Genomic DNA, 22,986 nt, shown 5'->3' with positions numbered 1-22,986 from the left:
TGATGTGTGAATGATCAAGCGTTAGATTTTTTTAGGCACTTCAGGAATGCAGCAAACCGACGACCTCTGCTCGTGCGCACCTGTGGACGTTTAGCAGGAGTAGATGGTGATGCGGATGCTAAGTGTGTTATTTTACTGTCTGAAGACCACAAACATGCAGATATGCAGTGAACCTCGCACATTAACCCATCCAGAGAGGTCTTTCACCATCATTAGGGGTAATTACGGTCTAGTTCTGGGCTAGTCTGCCGCAGGCTCGGTTATTGCGGTTCACGTGCGCAGAACACAGGGCAGGTGTGAGCCGCAGGAGGAGATGGATCGGGATTGACGGATAAGCTACAGGCTGAACCTCGCTCCTGGCTGGATTGTCCCTGTCTAAAGACGAAGCACGAGAGAGACAGAAAGGGAATCGCTGGATAAAGATGTTTCATCATGAAAGAGCTCGTCTCGCCGTATCCATCCGTCATGTCTCTCTTCTGTATCCCACAGATCAGTGCTTCACGACCGCTGACCTAAACATGAGTTGAGGGTCTGTCCTGGTCACTATTTTAAATGCAGCTAACCATAAAATTGTACCTATATTCATGTGTCAGTCGGTAGAAGATGCCAATAGAGTCAATTCAATTATGACATATTGCTATGAGGATAAACCAGTTGTGTTATTGTTCATTAAACTAATCAATTAAATATAGAAATATAGAAAAAACATGTATTTCTCTGTTTTCTCTCCGTCTCTCATCCCTCTATCCCGCTCTGGTCTTTATCTACGTTATCACTCCTGTCTGTCGCTGTGCTCCACTTCTTTGTTTTTATTTTCTTGTGTCTTCTTCTTCTTCATCTCGCTCTATTTTTACCTGCCGGATTGCCAGCTCAGAACATGTGCCGTTTGGTCAGAGTTCAATAATACACAATCCCACACAGCGTCCCATTATCAGATTCTGTTATCGCACTCACGACATGCCGTTGTAATAATTTCCATATAGATTAGTGTGTAATCATTCTATATTCTGTTCTTCTGTCGAGGCTCTTAACCTGTTCATTTCTCTTCGTGGCAGAATGAATTACACCGGATTCAAATTCTTACTTAGCATAACAATTGCATGATGATCCGTAGACCACGGGATTGCAGACGATATACAGGTCCAGAAGTGGGAGACCACATTATCAATCTGGTATTCAGAATTTATTTAAACCTGGAAATAAAAAAAGAAAGTTTATTATATTCGATGGAACCGTTATGATATTAATGTCCTCAAGCAGGAGATTTATTCCAAAAGTTCTGTGCGGAATGAGTTTATCATCAGACTTTTAACAAGTTTAAACACAAGTACGTTTGAAAAATAATGTTTTTTTATTTAAGATCATTTATTTTATGAATGACTGATAGATTCCACCTTTGTCTTGCTACGAATAGCCTTCAATGCTGACATGAAATGAATCAATTTACTATTTCTACTCGTACTAGTATAGGTTACTACATGTGTTAGCAGATGTTTTCTTGCGTTGAGACACAATACACTCTTTGGATAATTCTCTAATCGAGCTGGAGAACACACTGTTATTAGTGGAAGGCCACGCACATACTACAAAATCTATATCTAAACTATTCTCCCTTCTGTTTTAAATCAAATCTGTGTGTGTAAAGTTGAATTGAGTCGCTGTACACGTCTTGTGTGTGTGTGTGTGTGTAAAGTTGAATTGAGTCGTTACACGTCTTGTGTGTGTGTTTAAAGTTGAATTGAGTCGTTGTACACGTCTTGTGTGTGTGTGTAAAGTTGAATTGAGTCGCTGTACACGTCTTGTGTGTGTGTGTAAAGTTGAATTGAGTCGTTACACGTCTTGTGTGTGTGTTTAAAGTTGAATTGAGTCGTTGTACACGTCTTGTGTGTGTGTGTAAAGTTGAATTGAGTCGCTGTACACGTCTTGTGTGTGTGTGTAAAGTTGAATTGAGTCGCTGTACACGTCTTGTGTGTGTGTGTAAAGTTGAATTGAGTCGCTGTACACGTCTTGTGTGTGTGTGTAAAGTTGAATTGAGTCGTTGTACACGTCTTGTGTGTGTGTGTAAAGTTGAATTGAGTCGCTGTACACGTCTTGTGTGTGTGTGTAAAGTTGAATTGAGTCGTTGTACACGTCTTGTGTGTGTGTGTAAAGTTGAATTGAGTCGCTGTACACGTGTGTGTGTGTAAAGTTGAATTGAGTCGCTGTACACGTCTTATGTGTGTGTGTAAAGTTGAATTGAGTCGCTGTACACGTCTTGTGTGTGTGTGTAAAGTTGAATTGAGGCGTTGTACACGTCTTGTGTGTGTGTGTGTGTAAAGTTGAATTGAGTCGTTGTACACGTCTTGTGTGTGTGTGTGTGTAAAGTTGAATTGAGTCGCTGTACACGTCTTGTGTGTGTGTGTGTAAAGTTGAATTGAGTCGTTGTACGTGTCTTGTGTGTGTGTAATGTTGAATTGAGTCGTTGTACACGTCTTGTGTGTGTGTGTAAAGTTGAATTGAGTCGTTGTACACGTCTTGTGTGTGTGTGTGTGTAAAGTTGAATTGAGTCGTTGTACACGTCTTGTGTGTGTGTGTGTAATGTTGAATTGAGTCGTTGTACACGTCTTGTGTGTGTGTGTAAAGTTGAATTGAGTCGTTGTACACGTCTTGTGTGTGTGTGTAAAGTTGAATTGAGTCGTTGTACACGTCTTGTGTGTGTGTGTAAAGTTGAATTGAGTCGTTGTACACGTCTTGTGTGTGTGTGTAAAGTTGAATTGAGTCGCTGTACACGTCTTGTGTGTGTGTGTAAAGTTGAATTGAGTCGCTGTACACGTCTTGTGTGTGTGTGTGTAAAGTTGAATTGAGGCGTTGTACACGTCTTGTGTGTGTGTGTGTGTAAAGTTGAATTGAGTCGCTGTACACGTCTTGTGTGTGTGTGTGTAAAGTTGAATTGAGGCGTTGTACACGTCTTGTGTGTGTGTGTGTGTAAAGTTGAATTGAGTCGCTGTACACGTCTTGTGTGTGTGTGTGTAAAGTTGAATTGAGTCGTTGTACGTGTCTTGTGTGTGTGTGTAATGTTGAATTGAGTCGCTGTACACGTCTTGTGTGTGTGTGTAAAGTTGAATTGAGTCGTTGTACACGTCTTGTGTGTGTGTGTGTAAAGTTGAATTGAGGCGTTGTACACGTCTTGTGTGTGTGTGTGTAAAGTTGAATTGAGTCGTTGTACACGTCTTGTGTGTGTGTGTGTAATGTTGAATTGAGTCGCTGTACACGTCTTGTGTGTGTGTGTGTGTGTAAAGTTGAATTGAGTCGTTGTACGTGTCTTGTGTGTGTGTGTAATGTTGAATTGAGTCGCTGTACACGTCTTGTGTGTGTGTGTGTGTAAAGTTGAATTGAGTCGTTGTACACGTCTTGTGTGTGTGTGTGTAAAGTTGAATTGAGGCGTTGTACACGTCTTGTGTGTGTGTGTGTGTGTAAAGTTGAATTGAGGCGTTGTACACGTCTTGTGTGTGTGTGTGTAAAGTTGAATTGAGTCGTTGTACACGTCTTGTGTGTGTGTGTAATGTTGAATTGAGTCGCTGTACACGTCTTGTGTGTGTGTGTAAAGTTGAATTGAGTCGTTGTACGTGTCTTGTGTGTGTGTGTAATGTTGAATTGAGTCGCTGTACACGTCTTGTGTGTGTGTGTAGGCTGATCCGAGAGTGCTGATGCGTCTTGTGGCCAAGCATGTGACCGACCGCGCGGGATGCAGTTGGGATGCTGAGGAACTGCCGGCCCTGATTGGTCAGTTGCAGCTCTACAGTGAAAGGCTGACCGACTTCACTCAGGCTCAGGTGCTTCAGGGACTCGGCCGCGGAGTCGACGTCCAGAGGTTCAGCAGCGACAACCAGTACAAGAAGGAGACGATTCTGGGCCTGGCCGAGTAAGTGTGTGTGCAAACACACGGACACTAGTGTATCGGGATCTCAAGAAAACAAGACTGGAAATATATGCTACTATACACTATATACAGGTGAACCTCGGAAAATATTGTGCAAAAGTTAATTTATTTCAGTAATTCAACTTAAAAGGTGAAACTAATTTATTATATAGAGTCATTACATGCAAAGTGAGAAATTTCAAGCCTTTATTTGTTATAATTTTGATGAGTATGGCTTACAGCTTATGAAAACCTTTTCACAATATTCCAATTTTGCATTTGGGGTTTTTCATAATCTCATATTCTAATCCTATAAGCACGATATTCAAATTTTTTGAGTTTCCCCTATATATATATATATATAATTTTTAAATTATTGTGTTTTTTATTATTATTTGTGTATATGTGATATATATATATATATATGGCTATACATTTTTTTGTTTACTTTAAAAAAAAGATATCTATATTACATATTTTTGAATAGTGATAAAGTCATACACTCTCAAATAACAGGAATGTAACTTATGAAGTGACCTTTTGCCCAGATTACCATTTAGCACACTCTTGACATTCACAAAGAGCGTGTGCGGAGTTGGAAAAGAATGACACATCTCCTACATCTTTTAATCCGTCTGTCCTCTGAATATGACTCTCTAGAAGAGAAGCTCATTTTTCAGGATTTATCTTTTGATCCAAACCAGAGCCCTGGCTTTGAGAGCCGGGAGTCTGATAGACACTTTATAAGGACTGGAATCACAGGTCTGGGGTGACTACGGTCTGGCAAGATTTGGTGAGACGTCCAGCGCTTACTGTAGGGCTGCAGCAGCTCGGGCCAGGTCTGAACTACACGAGCGGCCAGAAAAGGGATCAAATCACTCTTTTAGAACAAGACAGAGCAGGATTTTTACACCTGGCCTTTGATGGGCAGCCATTTTGTTCAAAGATTAGAAAGACCAAGACACTGAATTCACCTAATTAAGCTTGAATGTTTAAAAAAAAAATTTCATTAAAAATGTAATTGAAATGTTTATATACATTTCATTTTTGTTCCTTTTAACTTATAGTTTTTGCCTTTTATTTACCGTCTGCCTGTCTGTCTGTCTGACTGTCCTTCTGACTGTCTGTCTGACTGTCTGTCTGTCTGTCTGACTGTCCTTCTGTCTGTCCGTCTGACTGTCTGTCTGTCTGTCTGTCTGTCTGTCTGTCTGTCTGTCTGTCTGACTGTCCTTCTGACTGTCTGTCCTTCTGACTGTCTGTCTGTCTGTCTGTCTGTCTGTGTGACTGTCTGTCTGTATGTCTGTCCTTCTGACTGTCTGTCTGTCTGTCTGTCTGTCTGTCTGTCTGTCTGACTGTCCTTCTGACTGTCTGTCCTTCTGACTGTCTGTCTGTCTGTCTGTCTGTCTGTGTGACTGTCTGTCTGTATGTCTGTCCTTCTGACTGTCTGTCTGTCTGTCTGTCTGTCTGTCCTTCTGACTGTCTGTCTGTGTGACTGTCTGTCTGTATGTCTGTCCTTCTGACTGTCTGTCTGTCTGTCTGTCTGTTTGTCCTTCTGACTGTCTGTCTGACTGTCTGTCTGTCCTTCTGACTGTCTGTCTGTCCTTCTGACTGTCTGTCTGTCCTTCTGACTGTCTGTCTGTCCTTCTGACTGTCTGTCTGTGTGACTGTCTGTCTGTATGTCTGTCCTTCTGACTGACTGTCTGTCTGACTGTCTGTCTGTCTGTCTGTCTGACTGTCCTTCTGACTGTCTGTCTGACTGTCTGTCTGACTGTCTGTCTGTCCTTCTGACTGTCTGTCCTTCTGACTGTCTGTCTGTCTGTATGTATGTCTGTGTCTGTCTGTCTGTATGTCTGACTGTCTGTCTGTCCTTCTGTCTGTCTGTCTGTCTGTCTGTCTGTCCTTCTGACTGTCTGACTGTCTGTCTGTCTGTCCTTCTGACTGTCCGTCTGACTGTCTGTCTGTCTGTCTGACTGTCCTTCTGACTGTCTGTCTGTCTGTCTGTCTGTCCTTCTGTCTGTCTGTCTGTCTGTCTGTCTGTCCTTCTGACTGTCTGACTGTCTGTCTGTCTGTCCTTCTGACTGTCCGTCTGACTGTCTGTCTGTCTGTCTGTCTGTCTGTCTGACTGTCTGTCTGACTCTCTTTTTTTCTAATGATCTGTCTCTCTATCATTCTGTCTAGGACATTGGATGAGAGTGTGTACGGGATCTCTCGTTCTTTGGCTCATCGGTACAGCATTCCTCTCTGGGAAGTACACATGACGCACCTTGAGTTTCTGTTCACTGATAGCGGGTAAGACACACACACACACACACACACACACGCACACACACACTGAAGACAGATTTACTGCACACACAACACTTCTTCCAGAGGAGTGAGCTGCATAACCTCAGTTAGAAGCGCTGTCTTCCACTAGTTACAGTTTTCGTTTGCTGGACGTGAGGTCAGACCCGTAACCCCGTGTTCTGGAGCAGAAGCAGAAGATTGCACGGATCGATCGCAGAGACTGGCTTCCAGTCGATCGGTCAGTGTGATTTGCCAGACTTAGTTTAGTAGCGAAGGCAAGAAGCTCTTTGTTTTTTAAAATAGCTTTGCAGTCGTTTTTTATTGGGCTTAGAAAATCCACACACACAAACAGTGTGCCGCCCTCCTGAGCTCCCGCACGGCACATGTGTTGCTGAATCACTGTTCAAAGCCTGGACTAATCATCTCTCTCTCTCTCTCTCTCTCTCTCTCTCTCTCTCTCTCTCTCTCTCTCTCTCTCTCTCCTCTCTCTCTCTCTCTCTCTCTCTCTCCTCCCTCTACATAAACAGGCGCTCATTTGACTTTGCTTATTTAGCACAGATTGCTTGGGTGAAACTGATTTACTGTGAATGTGCTTTTCTTCTTCATGTTTTCCCTTGTGAGAGTCATTCCATGCTCATTACCATACTCAAGGCTTCTGTTGTTGTTGTCGTTGTTGTTTTTATCTTTGTGTAGAACATGAAATCTCTTAAAATATATATATATAAAAATAATCTCCCCTCTCCATTCAAAGGGTTATCAAAGGAGAATGGCACCAGAGGGAGTTTGAACAACTTTAGCAATTACTCAAAAGTTGTATTGTATTGCAGTTTCTGTTTGCTAATTTGTCAGCAAATGGGCTTTTCTGACTGATGAGGACTTGTAAACATATTTTGCATCGTTTATGCTATTTACTCAGTTTATATGATTTGCATATGATGTGGTTATATAATGTGTTTTCAAAGGCTTTAAAAAGGGCCAGTTCTTTGGATTTGTTTAGTTTTTTTTAAACCCCTGGTGGTTTATTAGTTTATTATGTCACAAGGCACAACAGAGTTATGTAAACGCTTGATTTATTTTATTACAAGAGGTAATTTGGCATATTAGAGTAATCATCATCCCCAGTTCTGTGCAGATTTATTGATACATACTCTCTTGGTATTTGAAATAGTTACACTATTGTGTAAAATGTGAGCTTTGAAGCTACACAGAATTGATTGCTCTTTTTGGTGCGATTGCTTTGGCTTTGCATTGGATTGAAATCACTCAAATTAGCATTTAGCCTTTTTCATTTAATTCAGTTTCATTTAATTCTTACTTCAGTTAGTTCAAATAAATAGTCCAGTTCCTCTGTATTTAGGTCCGGTTACAGCAGTTGTGTGTGTGTGTGTGTGTGTATGAGCACGTCACTGTTTGTTTCATGATATTTTGTGCCAGAAATCTAGAGGCATTTATTATCTAATTTTTTACAAACTGCAATTGTGTTTTATACTCTTTCTGAAATCAGGACAAATTGTTTCAAATGTGGGATAGATTCTCTTCTGAATCCTACATATGACAGATGGTCAGTCCAAAATGATCTTTCTCTCTCTAAAGCGGCTCTGTCTACAGACTATCCATGTTTCTTTATTGCCATCCTGCACCGTCATGTTTTCCTCAGGTATTCTGTTGCCTATTCTGTTTTAGTCCGACAACACTCTCTTTCTGTTGTATTGATCATTTGGCTTAGCCAGATCTTTCTAGTCAGATCGTCGCATTAGTCGTGTTTCTGGACCGGCTGAATGAGTTGCTTCTTTTCAGAGTTCATTTTATGGTTTCTAAGGGACAGAAAACGGTCGGTAAGGTCACTTATTTTTAGATGTTTCCATTGGTTCTTTTTTTTCCAATTCAGATTAATACGCTGTAGGGTTTCGGCTTTTTCCTGCCCAGCATGCTTTGTTAGGTGTATTATATACCCCGAGGATACTCTTTCAAAACTCATGAATGGCTTCAAATGGGTTTTTATTCCGATGTTCAAATTCATGATTCAGTAGAAGACCTCACACTGCACTGCCATTAGACTGCATTAGCTTCTATAGCTCAATGCTTTTCCAGACAGATTTTAAGTGCTATTTCAAATTGGTCCGTCATTTTGTTGGCATCAAATGTCCTTTTTTTTTGCTTTCTTTTTCATGTTATTCATCAAGCTGAGGTTTGCACATATTTCAACCAAATATAGCGTACACCGGGGCAGAAGGCAGAAGTCGAAGTGTCTTCAGTCTATGCGTACACTGTATGTAGTTTTGGGCATGTTTCATTTTGATTTACCAAATGTGAAACTGGGACATATACTCAGGTGGTAATATTTCGACCAATAGCATGATTGCGGTGTAATATTTATTGTACAGCACTTCTACAAACATGACAACTTTTCAAGCCACATTTCAGACTAAATTTGAGCAGTTAGTTTACTGTTCTCCTCCATCACGCATAGTTCCAAAAGAAGCCACCGCTTACGCTTTTACATCAGACGAGTTGATCTGAGTGTTAGCTGGCAGCATGCGTTAGAAAGTGTGTGTCCGAAGTGGAGAGAAGGCAGTTTTCCCATTCTCATTAAAATAATTGGGTCATCTATCCATTCAACGTTCACACCAGGTTTTTCATTTCACTCTTTAAAACACACACACACACACACACACACACACACACACACACACACACACACACACACACACACACACACACACACACACACACACACACACACACACACACACACACACACACTCTGGAATGTCCCATGTCTGCACCCTTGGAATGCCGTCTGACCAATCATATTACAGGACTGTAACTAATAATATATGTGTATATATGAAGAGGGTCAGTGAGGGTTTTTCAGTCTGCCCTTGAGTGAAGAATTCAGCCTCGGTGTCTCACACACACACACACACACACACACACACACACACACTAGCCGTTCTTGGCATTGTAATTGCAGCAGGAGACAGGATTAATGGCTGCTGTGTTTAGTGAAGTATTGATCCTGTTAAAAGCAGTTATTCTGTGTTAATAAGCAGAGCTCCTCTTCCTCTCTTTATCTCTCCCTGCTGCCTTTCCTTCCTGTCATTTCTGTCTTGTTTTGTCTCTGCTGTCTTCTTCTCTTCCTCACTGTGTTCTGGACTGTTGTTGTCCTGCATTCTTCTCTCTGCATTGCTCTTTCTGTGTGTTTCTGGCCCCGGGACATCGTGCCTGCAGCCGGTATAGTCATCTCCATTAAACATGTGTTAAGGTCCATAGGGGTTACGCTCTGTGGACAATGGATGGGTGTTGGGCTCTGTCGGCCACATGCAGCCTGCAGCGCGCTCAGTTTGTTGTATTAACACTGAATATGATTCGCTGTTACACAATCTGCACATGCGGAGTGCACACAAATGTTGAGACCCGTGTGTGTTCTGTGAATGTTACTATAGGTTTAGTCTTGCACTGTGGCGTGAAAAGAGGGAGGCCGCAGGGACTCGAACTTGTTCATTCTGAAATCTAAAAGTGCCCTGGTGATCATTTAAAAATAATAAAAAAATAAGAAAAGTTATTTTTATTGGAATAAGCATTGGACACAGTCCAAAGGATCTAATCTGGGATCAGCTAACATTGTGAAAGCCGGGTTTTTTTAATGCTAGATTAGTTTTATGTAAGATAATAGTTCATATACCATTCTTAAGTTTTGGGTAATTATTTTCATTTAAGAAATTATTTTCATTCAGCAAGGATGCATTAAATTGATCTAAAGTTATGATAAATTTGTAATGTTACTAAATATTTCTATTTAACAAAAAGTATGTTCATTTGAACTTTAAATTCATCAAAGAATCCTGAGAAAATGTATGACATGTCCACAAAATGTAGAAAATAAGTATTTATTAAGTATTGCCCCCTGATTTTTGCATATTTGTACACTGAATGTATTTTGCATCTTCATTGAGAACCTATACATAAAGAAAAAACACGAGATTTTTTTTTTTCATGCATTTTTTTTTTAAAAACTCCATAAAGTCAGTAAGTGTTTATTAGCAGCAACCAAACATTTCTCACATTTGAGTTGATGTGAGCACTTTAGATGGGCCATTCTAAAACTTGTAATAGATCTCTTGTTTCTGATCATGGTCTCGCATTGTCCAAAACTATCAAAAACGGACAATAACAATATTTACAAAATGAGCAACCTCAGAAATGCAGAGGCAGATTTAAAGTTGCCTTTTGTCCTGCCCGTGTGGAGGTCCACAACCCGCTTATCTAACGTCATCATGTGTTCCCTGTCCTGTTTGTGAGTCCACATGCTGTGTGTCTTCTCTCTCTAATACTGTGTGCGCCTCTTTCTCTGGCCCGCGCGTCCAGCCTCACGTACAGCATCAGCAGACCTGCTGGATAAATGGACTTGGCAGTCATTGAAGGTTCACACAGTAATTTATTGATAACCCAACTCTATAAAACATTTCCATGCATCAGAATTGCTATGGGATATTTCTCTGGTGCAGTAAAGCTGTTTATCTTTACAGAAAAGCCATTCAATTAGAACGAGGTGGAGGGCCAGTCCACGCGCCTGCTTATGAAGTCACCGTGGAGATAAATTATGGAAATCAGGGCAGCGCTAACATAAAACATGACACCCATAGAATCTGAATCTGACATCAGATTTATGGCGGGTCAGTAACTGCTCACATAGGCTATAATTCACTGCTAAAAAATAAAAGAATGGGTCCTGGAAGTGGTCAAACCACAGTGAATAAAGTTTAATGGACTTTGAAGAAGTTCTTTTAGATTAAACAAAATCAATTCTCTCGCACAAGTGGGCCGTCGCAGCATATTAACTCGACCTTAATGTACTTCATTTGATTCGGGGGACTGTGTGTGTGTGTGTGTGTGTGTGTGTGTGTGTGTGTGTGTGTGGCTGTGCAGTGCCTTAATTGATTCACTACAAGCAATTTGCAAAGGTTGAGTGATCAATGCTTGAACAGAGCTTGGTTACAACTGCTCATTGTCTCGTTTCTGTCACCTTCCAGTCTTTCATCTCCATCCATCTCTCATTTCTTTCTTCAGCCTCTCCACCAAAAACATCGAGGGCCGGATGGAGGCTCTGGGCCTGTTCGAGACTCTAAAGAGTGACCCGGAGTCATTCTACACACACATGACTAAATATGTGTATCCCAGTATAGCCGGAAGCGACCAGCTCCGAATCCTCTTCTACTTCACTCTTCTGGAGAACTGCGGCTGCGCGAACTGCTTCCCTCAGTCTGCCATGAAGCCCGACACACACATCAAACTGCTGAAGAAGCTCAAAGCCGTCGCCGTCGACAAATGGATCAGAAAATGGTATTCAATCTTAAAGATCAGGTTTGAAACCCAAATCAGTGTGTTGTATAGTGTGAACAAAATGCTGGTTGCAGCAAGCATCGAAGTGACTGTACAAATGGTTTGGAGAAAGGAGGATTCGATCGATAAATAGCCGACCTGGCAACACAAATGAAGCGGTAAATCAGCTCCTGCTCTCAAGCATGTCAATCAACACCATAACCAGAGATTCCCGTGTAATGGCACATCTCTCTCCAGCTGAGATGACAGGAAATGGGTTGCTGAGCAATGAGGGCGCCAATGAAAGTAATAGAGGAATGTTAATTAGCTCGCACACAATACATTTTTGTTCTTTTCTGATAAGAGAGATTATTATAATGCAAAACATGGATTGAGGATTAAATTAGCTCATTAGCTCCGTACCCCTCTCTCTCTCTCTCTCTCTCTCTCTCTCTCTCTCTCTCTCTCTCTCTCTCTCTCTCTCTCTCTCTCTCTCTCTCTCTCTCTCTCTCTCTCTCTCTCTCTCTCTCTCTCTCTCTCTCTCTCTCTCTCTCTCTCTCTCTCTCTCTCTCTCTCTCTTTCTCTTTCCAGCATTGATGTGATAATGCAAACATATAATAATAACACTCCATAGAGGGGCTTTTTACTGTATTTTTGATCCAATAAATGTCTTGCAAACACTAAACTTCTGAACAGCATGTCTATTATCTATTACAGCAAATCTATTATTCATAGACTTATTCTCCAATATTGTGGTTCTGAGTAGCTATATGCCACTTCGTATGTCGTACTGAAAGCTAGAATTAATGATTAATGAGTAATCGTGCAGCTTGCTAGTCTTGGAGAGAGTGTACTGAAAGGTCAGGAGGGAGTTTGTGAGTTTTTGCACCATACTCTCTCCTGTCTCAACTGATACCGTCACACTTAGTAGACGCCGAAGACACACTCTGTCGCATACATGCTCCCCGACACAGTCCTGTAAAGACCGTTCTTCTGCCACGACCCGAGGGACCGAGATGGCACCTTCTTTTCCACATCTCTGTCTGTTTGAGTGTGTGTGTGTGTGTGTCGAATGCCCTCCTGTCATGAGATGGCCGTTCTCACAGGCAGGGGTTTCAATATTTAATGCCCTGATGAGGCTTTGTGTGTCAGTGTAATGTTGTCTGTCTGACTCGATGTATCCTGGAGGCATGCCAAGTCTACGGCTATTCACATTGATTGACATAAATAGCAAGCATATCGAATCTTGAAACTGCAATAAATGTCCCATATTTCAGCTTAATAGAGATTGAGATTGATTATTTTCAAATTCCACATTCACGTTTAATAGTGGGTTCCATTGTCCTTGTCCCTCTAGTGTAACATGAGAAATGTACAGTTTATATATCTGTATTGTTGTGGGTAAGACTTTAAATGAAGTGCCTATTGATTTTCAACCTGAGAAATATTCACTACATTAAAAAGTGTGACAACGACTCCCTGTGTATATTCTGTATGATGCTGGAATCATAATGTTTTGCTCCTTAGGTCTGGACTATAAGAAGCTGACAGACGAGGATTCAGATCCTTTGAAAGCTCTGGAGCCGATATTGACCGGCCAGAACGTCCTGCCGATCTCCAAACTGGCCCCTCGGATCCCCCAGAAGGGAGAGCCGCTTACCTCCAGCGCTGTACATGCCACCTGGCTCCTCAAGCTGTTCTGGGAAGGGGATCAGCATCTCCTGAAGAAAGCCCCTCAGAGCGATCACGACTTCCTGCACGCCTATGACACCTGTGCCAAATACTTTGACCGACTGCTGCCCGTAGACTTTGTTAACTTCTTGGATGCCATCACCTTTTCCCCGGAAGCAGCCAATAAGGTGAGTCTAATGCAGAAAAGGTCTTGAGGGTTTTCATTTCGAAATTTGCAATCATCTACTTTCAAAATCCTGCAACAAAACAATGAAATTTAACAAAAAATAATTGGCAAAGCTCAGAGCCGTATTGTTACCATATCTGCGAATACCGTTGAGTACAAGAATTGACAGACCAATAAATGTTTTTTTTAAAGGGTAAAGAACAATTGGCTGTTTAATGCCATTTTAAAGGTATTGAAAGTGTAGTCATTAATATTTGATTCATGTTTAATATTACTTGAATACAACTATATAAAATAATACATTAATAATGTAGTATATATATACATACTGGTACATTTAACTGCATTTTTAAACCATCAATTAAGTTTTTTTTAAATATTGGATGGATATTATATATATTATATATATTAATATTAAGGATTTTGAATACATTGATTCCCAGTCCTCCATGATAACATAGAGAAGCCTGGATTTTAGGTATCCAAAATACTTTACTGTACGTGAAGAAGAGCCCTGCTGTCCACAGAGCAGATCAAATCAGAACCTTAGTCCAGTGCAAATGCTCTCATAGATTCCTAGCGAAGCACAGTGGTCGACTGACGTGTTTAAAGCCTGCTGGGTTACTGTGCGTTCTCACCGGACGCCAATATCGCGTCAAATTCGCGCCTGCCGCGTCTAGTTATACGCTTGACCACTTTGTGTTAATTCGCGCGTCAAAACAAAAGTTTGAAGCTAAATTTACGCACGTCAGAGGCGAAAGTTTGCAAGGAAGGCAGCGAAATTTAAAAATACTACTGTTAATGTTATTGTGTCACGAAATGTAGTTTTAAGAGTTGTTCAGTCGAGAATGTAGTCGTTTAAAGCTCAAATCTGTGGTTTATTTATAAAGATAGCGCCTATTTAAAACATTTGATCTGACGTTTCGGAGTTGTGAGATCCAGGCGATCAGCGGGCGCTCAGCGCTCATGTAACCCGCTGGAGCAGCCTCACCTCGGCTAGTACGTCTGACGCTGCACGAGAAATGTTTAAATTCACAATCTATAGCTTCGGTTCTATTATATGAAACATACAAGTTAAAATAAACGAATGACTCGTTATAACGTAGATCAAACGACTTATTTAATTATGTGAGTTTAGAAATGTAATGTATGAATGTTCAGAAATGTAGCCTCAGTGTTCAGTGTCACATTCATATTAATATCTGAACAATGTCATTCCTTCTTTCACGTGGGCATTTAGTCATATTACAAAATCATTTATTGAGTCCAAACATTTAAAATTATATATTAAACTGAAAAGCGGGCCTGCCCCCGTTTATCACGTCACTTCACCACGTGACAGCAGCAAGCAGGCTCCTGATTGGTTAACACGGCGCGAATTGTCGCAGAAGTTCAGATTTTTCAACTCCGCCAGCAGATGTGAATTCACGTCAAACGCGTGAATGCACAAAAAGCACTACATAAAATAATTCGCTCAATAGCGTCTGGCTCAATAGCGTCTGGCGCTCAATAGCGTCTGGCTCAATAGCGTCTGGCTCAATAGCGTCTGGCTCAATAGCGTCTGGCGCTCAATAGGTAGACGCGTCTACCGCGCCGCACTCTACGCCTCATTCGCGCCGCAGGAATTTTTTACGTGCGTAACGTGTCTTTGCATTGACTTAACATTGAAATCACACGCGCCTGATGCGCTATTCGGTCCGGTGTGAACGCACCATTAGGGTTAGGGTTAGGGTTAGGGTTAGGATTAGGGTTAGGGTTAGGGTTAGGGTTAAGGTTAGGGTTATTGTTGCCCTTAACCTGCTGCAATTAAAAAGAATCCTTCAAATCAACACGTGCTCATGCTCATGCCATAACTCTGGTGCGTTCACTGACTTCTATGGACAGTTCATGTACACTAAGTGCTGTGTGATGTTTTAGCACCTTTCATCTCTTTCATACTTGTATAGAAGGCTTCGTTCTCTCTTTGTTCTGCCTGCAAGTCGAGCACACACACGTGTATACAAAAAAAAGTCACGTACACACTCGGCCCTGTGGCAAACATCCTAAATGAGCCTCTGTACTCAAAAGGCTAATCGCTAATGCTCGCTGGCCCCTGGGGTGTTCAAAATATGTTATTGCACTGATTGTTATGTTGATATAATGTAATGATTAGAGTTTGTTGAAAGCAAGTTACAAACTCTCATTCCCATAAACAAACACCCACTCCCACCATTAAGGTAAGAGTGGCATTGATTTGGTACTCAAGAACGCCACCGGGGGAAGCAGCCGATGACATCTGCCATGCCGGTAGATTATGTGCGGACCGTGAGTAAACACAGTTTGTGTACGTGTGTGTAAGTGTTAGCAGACGAGCGTGGGAGGCGAGTGTTGGAGGTAAACGGTATAAGATGAACCCAAGCGTGTGGAGTGTTCTCACTGAGAGGAATCTAGATGAGAAATGGGATGAGACGGAGTTATGCCACATCATTACTATTGTGGATTATAATGGTAGATGTGCAGCAGAATAATGCCTCAGCTTTTTAACATATTTATTCTTCTTTCTCATGTTTGTGACTTCTGTATGTGTTCAGCTCTCTGCCGAGGCCCGGCTGGAGATCACCAAGCGTGCACAGAAGGCTCTAAAAGGCATTAGTGACAAGAGTAAGAAAAAGGGTAATGATGACCGAAGTGAAAGCTCCGCCTCCAGCTTTGACTCCGCCCTCGCTCACGTGCAGCAGTCTCTCGCTCATCTGCAGACTCTGAGCCTCTCCTTCACTGTGGCCCTCAAGACAAGTCAAGAGGTAATATCCAATATTCACACAAATGTACTGTCCTCTTTTTCTCATCCAAGACCGATGCGACTGTACACAGAGCTTTAGATGCTGTGCGAGTATCCAAGCTCGATTCCTCCTACTCCACAGTTTCTCCCGCTCCTGACCCGTGGACAGTGTGTGTGATTGATTGGCAGGTTTGTAGCTGGTGTCCTGACTGCAGGATAGGAGCAGGCAGTCCATGTCAGCCTGTGGTTTCTTTAATGCGCACATTGAGCCATTTGTATATGGAAATATATGGATTCATTTTTACAGCGCACACTTATCGAGCAGATCCTGCCGTATCTCATTACCGGCACACCGCGTCACACACATGCTCCCACGGGGATTAGTGCGATCTGGGAAACTGCAGTTTATTTCTCTGTGTTAGTGTTCGGAGAGTTACTAACTTAAATTCACAATGAAACATGAGTATAGACAGATTTATTTTCTTCCCTATTTTAAAGGGCACCTATTATGACATTTAAAATGTTCCTAATGTTGTTGTGGGAGTCCCCAACAACAGTTTTACATGCATGCAATGACAAAAAACACTTTTGTTTTCGTATAATATGCATTTATTTTTACCTGATTTGCTCACCGACTCCCAAATGATTCGTTTAACGACTCGTTTTTCAAGCCCCTCCTTTGCGCGACGCTAATCTGCGTTGATTGGTCAGATGACCCAGCAGTGTTTACAGAGATAATACTTATTTTTAACACGGAGTGCAATGATGCTTTTATCAATTAAATTGTATTATAATAATGATTATAGTCCACTGCTTTATAGTTTGTAGTAAAAAACGAAAAATAAGATAAAGAATTTAATGTTATGTTAGCGAGCATAGCCCAGAGTTCATATTGTAAAAGCACAATCAGTCTTTGTTTGCGTTAGCCCGATGCATAAACATAACGTTTTTACAAAAAAAAAAAATGCAGTTACGTTACTACGAGGTATTACTCTATTCTTTAGACAACTCCGAAAACAACGACAAACACTTCACATATCTCAATACAATTGCCATTGAAGACCTAGAAGCTAAACGGTGCTTACTCAACAAACAAAATAATTATTAAGCATGCTACATAAAATATAAAAGCAAAAATTATTAATAACACTTACAGGTTGTGATACGGAGGAGGAAGCTGATGCAAATACACTTGGAACTGAACCTTCCTTCAATATCAGCCGGCTCGCGAATCCAAGTTTGATTGCATTTAAAAAGCAATCGTCTTCAAAATGACGCGAACAAAGCACAAGGCTCGGACTATACTTCTGTGGTATAGTTGTATATATGAACTGTAGCCACTTAGTCTTCAAATGCTGCTCCTTGGGCAGATGAAAAAAGTTTGCTTTTGAGCCGCACTTCAGAACGCAGCGTCTCGTCGCCATGATGTTTCCCTGCTGGCCTTGGAGCGCAATAAGTGGGCGTATCGTATTCAAATAACTTGACAAGTTGACGTCATCTAGTCAGAGAAAAAGCTTCGGTCTTCTAACGATTCATAAAAATGACTCAGAGTCGACTCTCACTTTTGAAAGACAATAACTTTATATACGGTGCACTTTCATATTTCAAACTTTGCAGGATGTTTTTGTTCACTTAGATCTATGTTACACACTACATGAAAGGTAAATTTCAAAATTCCATAATAGGTGCCCTTTAATGTACGTCTGAGAGTAACGGATTAGAAAATAAAAACTGCAGAGCAGAACTTGGTTTTATTCCTCGATTATTGATCAGATTTTGAGAAGTGGAGGCAGATGAACGTGAGCTTACAGGTGTGCGTATGAGCAGAATAAAAGTCCTACACACATCAAGCTGTCGCTTCACTAGATGATTATATTCGGTGCCTTTTTTTCCCTTTTTTATTAAAACATCCCATTAATTAATTTTTTGCAATTCAATAAAAAAAACAATGTGTTAGCTCAACAAAGAAATTAAACTGTGCATCAATTCTTGAATTTAACTTTAAAATTACGTTCATCCAACAAACTACATTGAGTTAGCGGAACATGATGGCATAAACACCATTTTAAGTTGATAACTCAAAAATAATCTATTTAAAGCTGCAGTCTGTAACTTTTTTGTGTTCAAAATGTATATAATAAGCGAGTACACGAGTTACGGACTGCAGTTTAAAAAAAATCTAAAACATTCCTAAAAAAACAGTATACAATTTCTAATAAAAAAATCTATTTCAGTTTAAATCCACAGATAGCAGTAGCGGTTTTTGGCACGGGCGAACCGGGCGGCATTTTTTCATGTCACATGGGGGGGCGGCACGAGCTGTTAAAATAAAAATCCTCTGCGCCGCGAAGGGGTTTTCTATTATCTATCATTTCAATTATTGGCAAATTGGCGCCCCTGCTTGCTGAGAAGGTGCCGTGCACAGAAGCTATGTGAAGGGGGTCAACACGTCGCTTGCTCGCACGCAGCTTGCTTTAAATGTTCACATATCGCGTCTTTTGCGCGCTCGAGTTCGTTATTTCAAATGTAGGCGCAACGGGAAGCGCGCTCATAATAGCGCAGTGCATGGTTGCATAGCAACGACAGATGCACTGGGAAAATCAGACCGAATTTTACTATTTAATAATAAAAGATAAGCTAATGTGCATTGTAAATGTCAGTCATTTATCTTTTTTGATTGATTATTTTTATAAAAATTATTTAAAGGCTGAAATATGTGAGGTTTATCTTTTTATAAAACCTTTTTTGTCAAAACTTTATTTGAACGTGTACAGATAACATAAGACACTCTTTTAAAATCTGGCCATCATCTTTAATGTTATTATTTTAATGTTTATCTAAACAAAAAGTGCATATTGATGCTAATTGTATATGTTATTTGCTGGATTTCGACATAAAACTAGAATTTATTTTATTGTGTAGTATTAGTAGTTTTTGAACAATATTCTGTGATAACCGTGATATTTTTGGTCACTATAATCATGAAATGAAATGTCATCTCTAGTTATGATCAACTAAAATCACCTATAATTATGTGTTTTTACAGTAGCCTATAATATGCAAAGTACAATTTTCTATAAAACAAACTCTGATTCTGTTCTTTTCTCTGACATTTAAGGGCGACACAGGCCTACAACAACCACTTTAGGTCGACGGGGGTCTCGCCCAGTGTGAACCAATGTAGAACCGCCACTGACAGCTAGAGGAACACTGCTACATGCTACTTATTTAGCTTGGAAATTGAATGAACAAATAAGATATTGCTTGTCGCTGGTATTAGTGCAGTCATTGCTTATAGAGTCAAAATTTTTACTTTGCATTAAAAACGAATAGATCTATAGATAATAGAAAAAACACAAATAAAATAACACTTAATTTCAACATTTCACACGATCCTTCAGAAATCGTTCTAATATGCTGATTTGGTTCACAAGAAACATTTCATTATTATTAATGTTGAGAAAAAAATGGTGTCTTTACGGCGACTTTGGTCTATTTAATGGCATCCTTACTCAATAAAAATACTTTATTTTTAAACAAACTAACAACGCAATGATCCCACATTGTAAATGGCAGTGCAAGTATAGGATGCTGGGAAGAATAATTATAGCCTTTGTGCCAGAACTCATGACACCTGAAAGGCTCCCCTGGTGTGTGTGTGTGTGTGTGTGTGTGTGTGTGTGTGTGTGTGTGTGTGTGTGTGTGTGTGTGTGTGTGTGTGTGTGTGTGTGTGTGTGTGTGTGTGTGTGTGTGTGTGTGTGTGTGTGTGTGTGTGTGTGTGTGTGTGTGTGTGTGTGACGAGCTTGTTCCTCATGATTCTCAGTGAACAAACTGAGACTGTTCTGTTTCATACTTGTCTTCGGGTGTATGTCTCACAAGGACCTTAGAGAGGCCAGTGTCGCCTGAGCACGAGTGTTTATGTCTTTGTATTCTGCTCTTGTTTTAGGAGCGCTTGCGGAAGTACAGTAGCGTTTATGACCTGTCCAGGTCCGAGCGATCTAAGGTTCGCCAGCTGGCGGTCACAATGGCCACGGACGGACAACCCCTGGAAAGAATCGCGCAGCTGCTCGCGGTCGCCGTGGGAACGAGTGACCTATCGCCGAACAGCATCGTCCGGGACGCAGTGGAGCTGATCGTAACTGCTCTCAGGTACAGCGATCTGCACTTCTCTGCACCGATGTCTTTTCTTGATATCACTCATTTTCTCCCCACGTCTGTTTTATACGCTCGCTCGTGTCTCGTAATGCCTTCTCTCCGTCTCCGTCTTCATGGCCTATCCCTCTATTAACCTGTGTCAGGCTGGGTGTGTGTCTGCTTGATTGAGTTAAACACAGCGTCGGCCTCTGCCCTGGACTCTCATCTCTCTCCTTTAAAGCTCACTTTCGCTCTGTTTCTTACCTTTCATCTCCGGCTTTTAGGAGGTCAGCACCTTCCCTGCTGGCTGGCTCTTAATAACACTATCCTTAGTAATACGATCATTCAGAGAGTCGGGCAGAGCCAGTGCAGATCTTTCAACCAATCTCTTATTCTCCACCACAACTCATAAAAGGCCGGATATTGTGAACCTATTTGTTTAAAGGAGAACTCTGGGCAATTTTTAAGTTAATCTTGATCGTTACACCTTAGTGAGTTCTGTCTATAGAAGAAAACCCGAACCGGATTGGTGCTTGCAACACGGAGCCGCTACCGCTAATGCCCAGAGCTCACTCAGCTCACTCAGCTCACTCAGCTCACTCAGACTGTGACTGTTATTTAATAATTGCCGCGGTGGTAGTACAGTAGATGATGTCCCGCTCAACAAGTTTCAGTTTCAATCAGTTCCATATTGGTGAATGGGTGGATGACCACAAGGTGCACCGATGAGACAAAACATCATGACCACCTGACTAATGTGATGTTGGTCCTGTGCGTGCCGCCGTGGTCCGGCACGTCCCACCGATGCTCAATTGAATTAAGCGAGGGTAACGCCTTGATCTCTTCATCATGTTCCTCAAACCATTCCTGAACAATGACACTTCCTGCAATGGCCACTTCCACCAGGAAACACCATTATCATGAAGGTCTGCAGCAATATTTAGTGGGTGTTACGTGTCAAATTCACATCCACATGAATGGCCGGACCCAGCAGAACATTCCCCAGAGCATCACACTCCCTCCGCCGGCTCGTCCATGCTGGCGTCATCACTTCCCGAGGTGCACGGCTGTCCACGTGATCGGACCCGGTGTCCTCCTTCCTCTGCTCCAAGGTCCAGTTCTGATGTGTGTTCACACACTCCGGTTGTGGGACTTGTGCCGCACTGTTGCCCGGACAGACGGAGAGCCTTTGCTGAGCCTTGCGCACCAACACCTTGTCTGTGGTCTGTGGTTTGTGGTTTGTCCCTCCTTGGCCACAGTTTTCTCTGAATCCTCAATGCTGCTAACCCGGAGCAACCCACACGTCTCTTCAGAGATCCTCTGACCCGGTCGCTGTGCCAGAACAATCTGGCCCTCGCAGATCTTTAATCATTTAATCAGCCCATTCTCCTGCATCCCACAGAACTGAGCGTTTGGTGTGTGTGTGCGTCATAGGCATGATAGGTTGGGGTGATTGGTTATATAAATTTACACATACACACACACACACACACACACACGCACACACACACACGCACGCACAATTTATATAACCAATCACCCCAACCTATCAGGCTTATTTCAAGCATTCTTAATGTACATTACTTTTGCATAATCTAAAGCTCACTTAAAGTGAATCTTTAAAAACAAATTGTTAAATGCAATTTTTTAACAAATTTTTATATGAATATCCTTTTTTTATATAGTAAATTATAATGTTGTGGTGCCTAAATTCACTTGTAACATTCAAAACTGTCTAAAAGCTTAATATTGTCAGATATAACAAATGATCTAATCAGAATCAAACAGAATTGTATCAATAACTCCCTACTTTTTTCTCCCTACAATACATCCCTACTCCCTACATTAGTGATTTGTGTCTTGTTTGCATTTAGCATGTGCTGTGAATAGAGCTTTACAATTCCACATATTTGGGAAAGTTTTATTTTTCTCTGTAAATCTGTAAGACCGTCACAGAGTGGGAATCGTCTGTCGTTCTGCTGTGAGTCTGTGTCGATCAGACGCTCCGGCTCCGTCTGTAATCAAGCGGGATTAGTGAAGGTCCCTTGAATCCGAGAACACGCCGGTCAGAAACATGAAGATTGATTACAGTTGCTCTTATTCAGACGCTGACTCCCCCTCACATTCATATTCTGGGTAATTGCTTAAAACAAAAGCGTGTTCCTGTCTTGCTGATAATTACTGGTTTGTAGAGGTGGGCAAATGAGTCGGTAACAATGAAATGATTCGGGTGCAGGGAGTTGTCAAACTATTGTGTAGAGTTTATTCATCGAGCGGTGTTCTCTGATGTACACCGCTCTCTTGTGCCGGTTTTAACGACATGGAAATCGTCTTGGAAACGAGGTGTGGATCTACCGAGCTGCTCATGATTGATGTTTATATCTGCGGAGTAAAAGATGACGTTACGTTTCATGTGTAAATAATCCTTTAGCATCACAGCGTTGCTTCATTGAAGGACACCGATGAGTTTACGGTGTAGTTGCGTTCAGTGGTGCAGTGCAGTGAAGTTTAAAGCACGGTTTTAAGATTTTGCTCCTTGGATCATAAAATGGATGATGCTCAAATTCTTAAATACTGAAGGGATGCTGAAATATCTTGGCTTGCGGTTGATATCTGATTTATTAACGTTTAAATCTGTGTCAAGATTAAGTGGCTTGTATACTCTACAGTTCAATATTTTGGGCTTGGTAAGATTTTTTTAAATATTTTTTAATTAAGTATTTTATGCTC

General features: G+C 41.3%; 1 protein-coding gene across 1 annotated transcript in view; it reads left to right on the top strand.

The window, feature by feature from the left end:
* nbas (NBAS subunit of NRZ tethering complex) overlaps positions 1-22,986 on the top strand; it is a 177,772-nt gene that overhangs the window by 98,975 nt on the left and 55,811 nt on the right. The window contains 6 exon segments of the mRNA XM_079584617.1: positions 3,669-3,901; positions 6,077-6,187; positions 11,255-11,508; positions 13,034-13,365; positions 15,935-16,144; positions 20,069-20,271. Of these exon segments, the coding sequence (XP_079440743.1) occupies positions 3,669-3,901; positions 6,077-6,187; positions 11,255-11,508; positions 13,034-13,365; positions 15,935-16,144; positions 20,069-20,271 (1,343 nt within the window).

This window comes from Phoxinus phoxinus (assembly GCF_949152265.1).
Source record: "Phoxinus phoxinus genome assembly, chromosome: 16".
In the NCBI taxonomy this organism is placed as follows: domain Eukaryota; kingdom Metazoa; phylum Chordata; class Actinopteri; order Cypriniformes; family Leuciscidae; genus Phoxinus; species Phoxinus phoxinus.
This window is presented reverse-complemented; position numbering and strand designations above follow the sequence as displayed.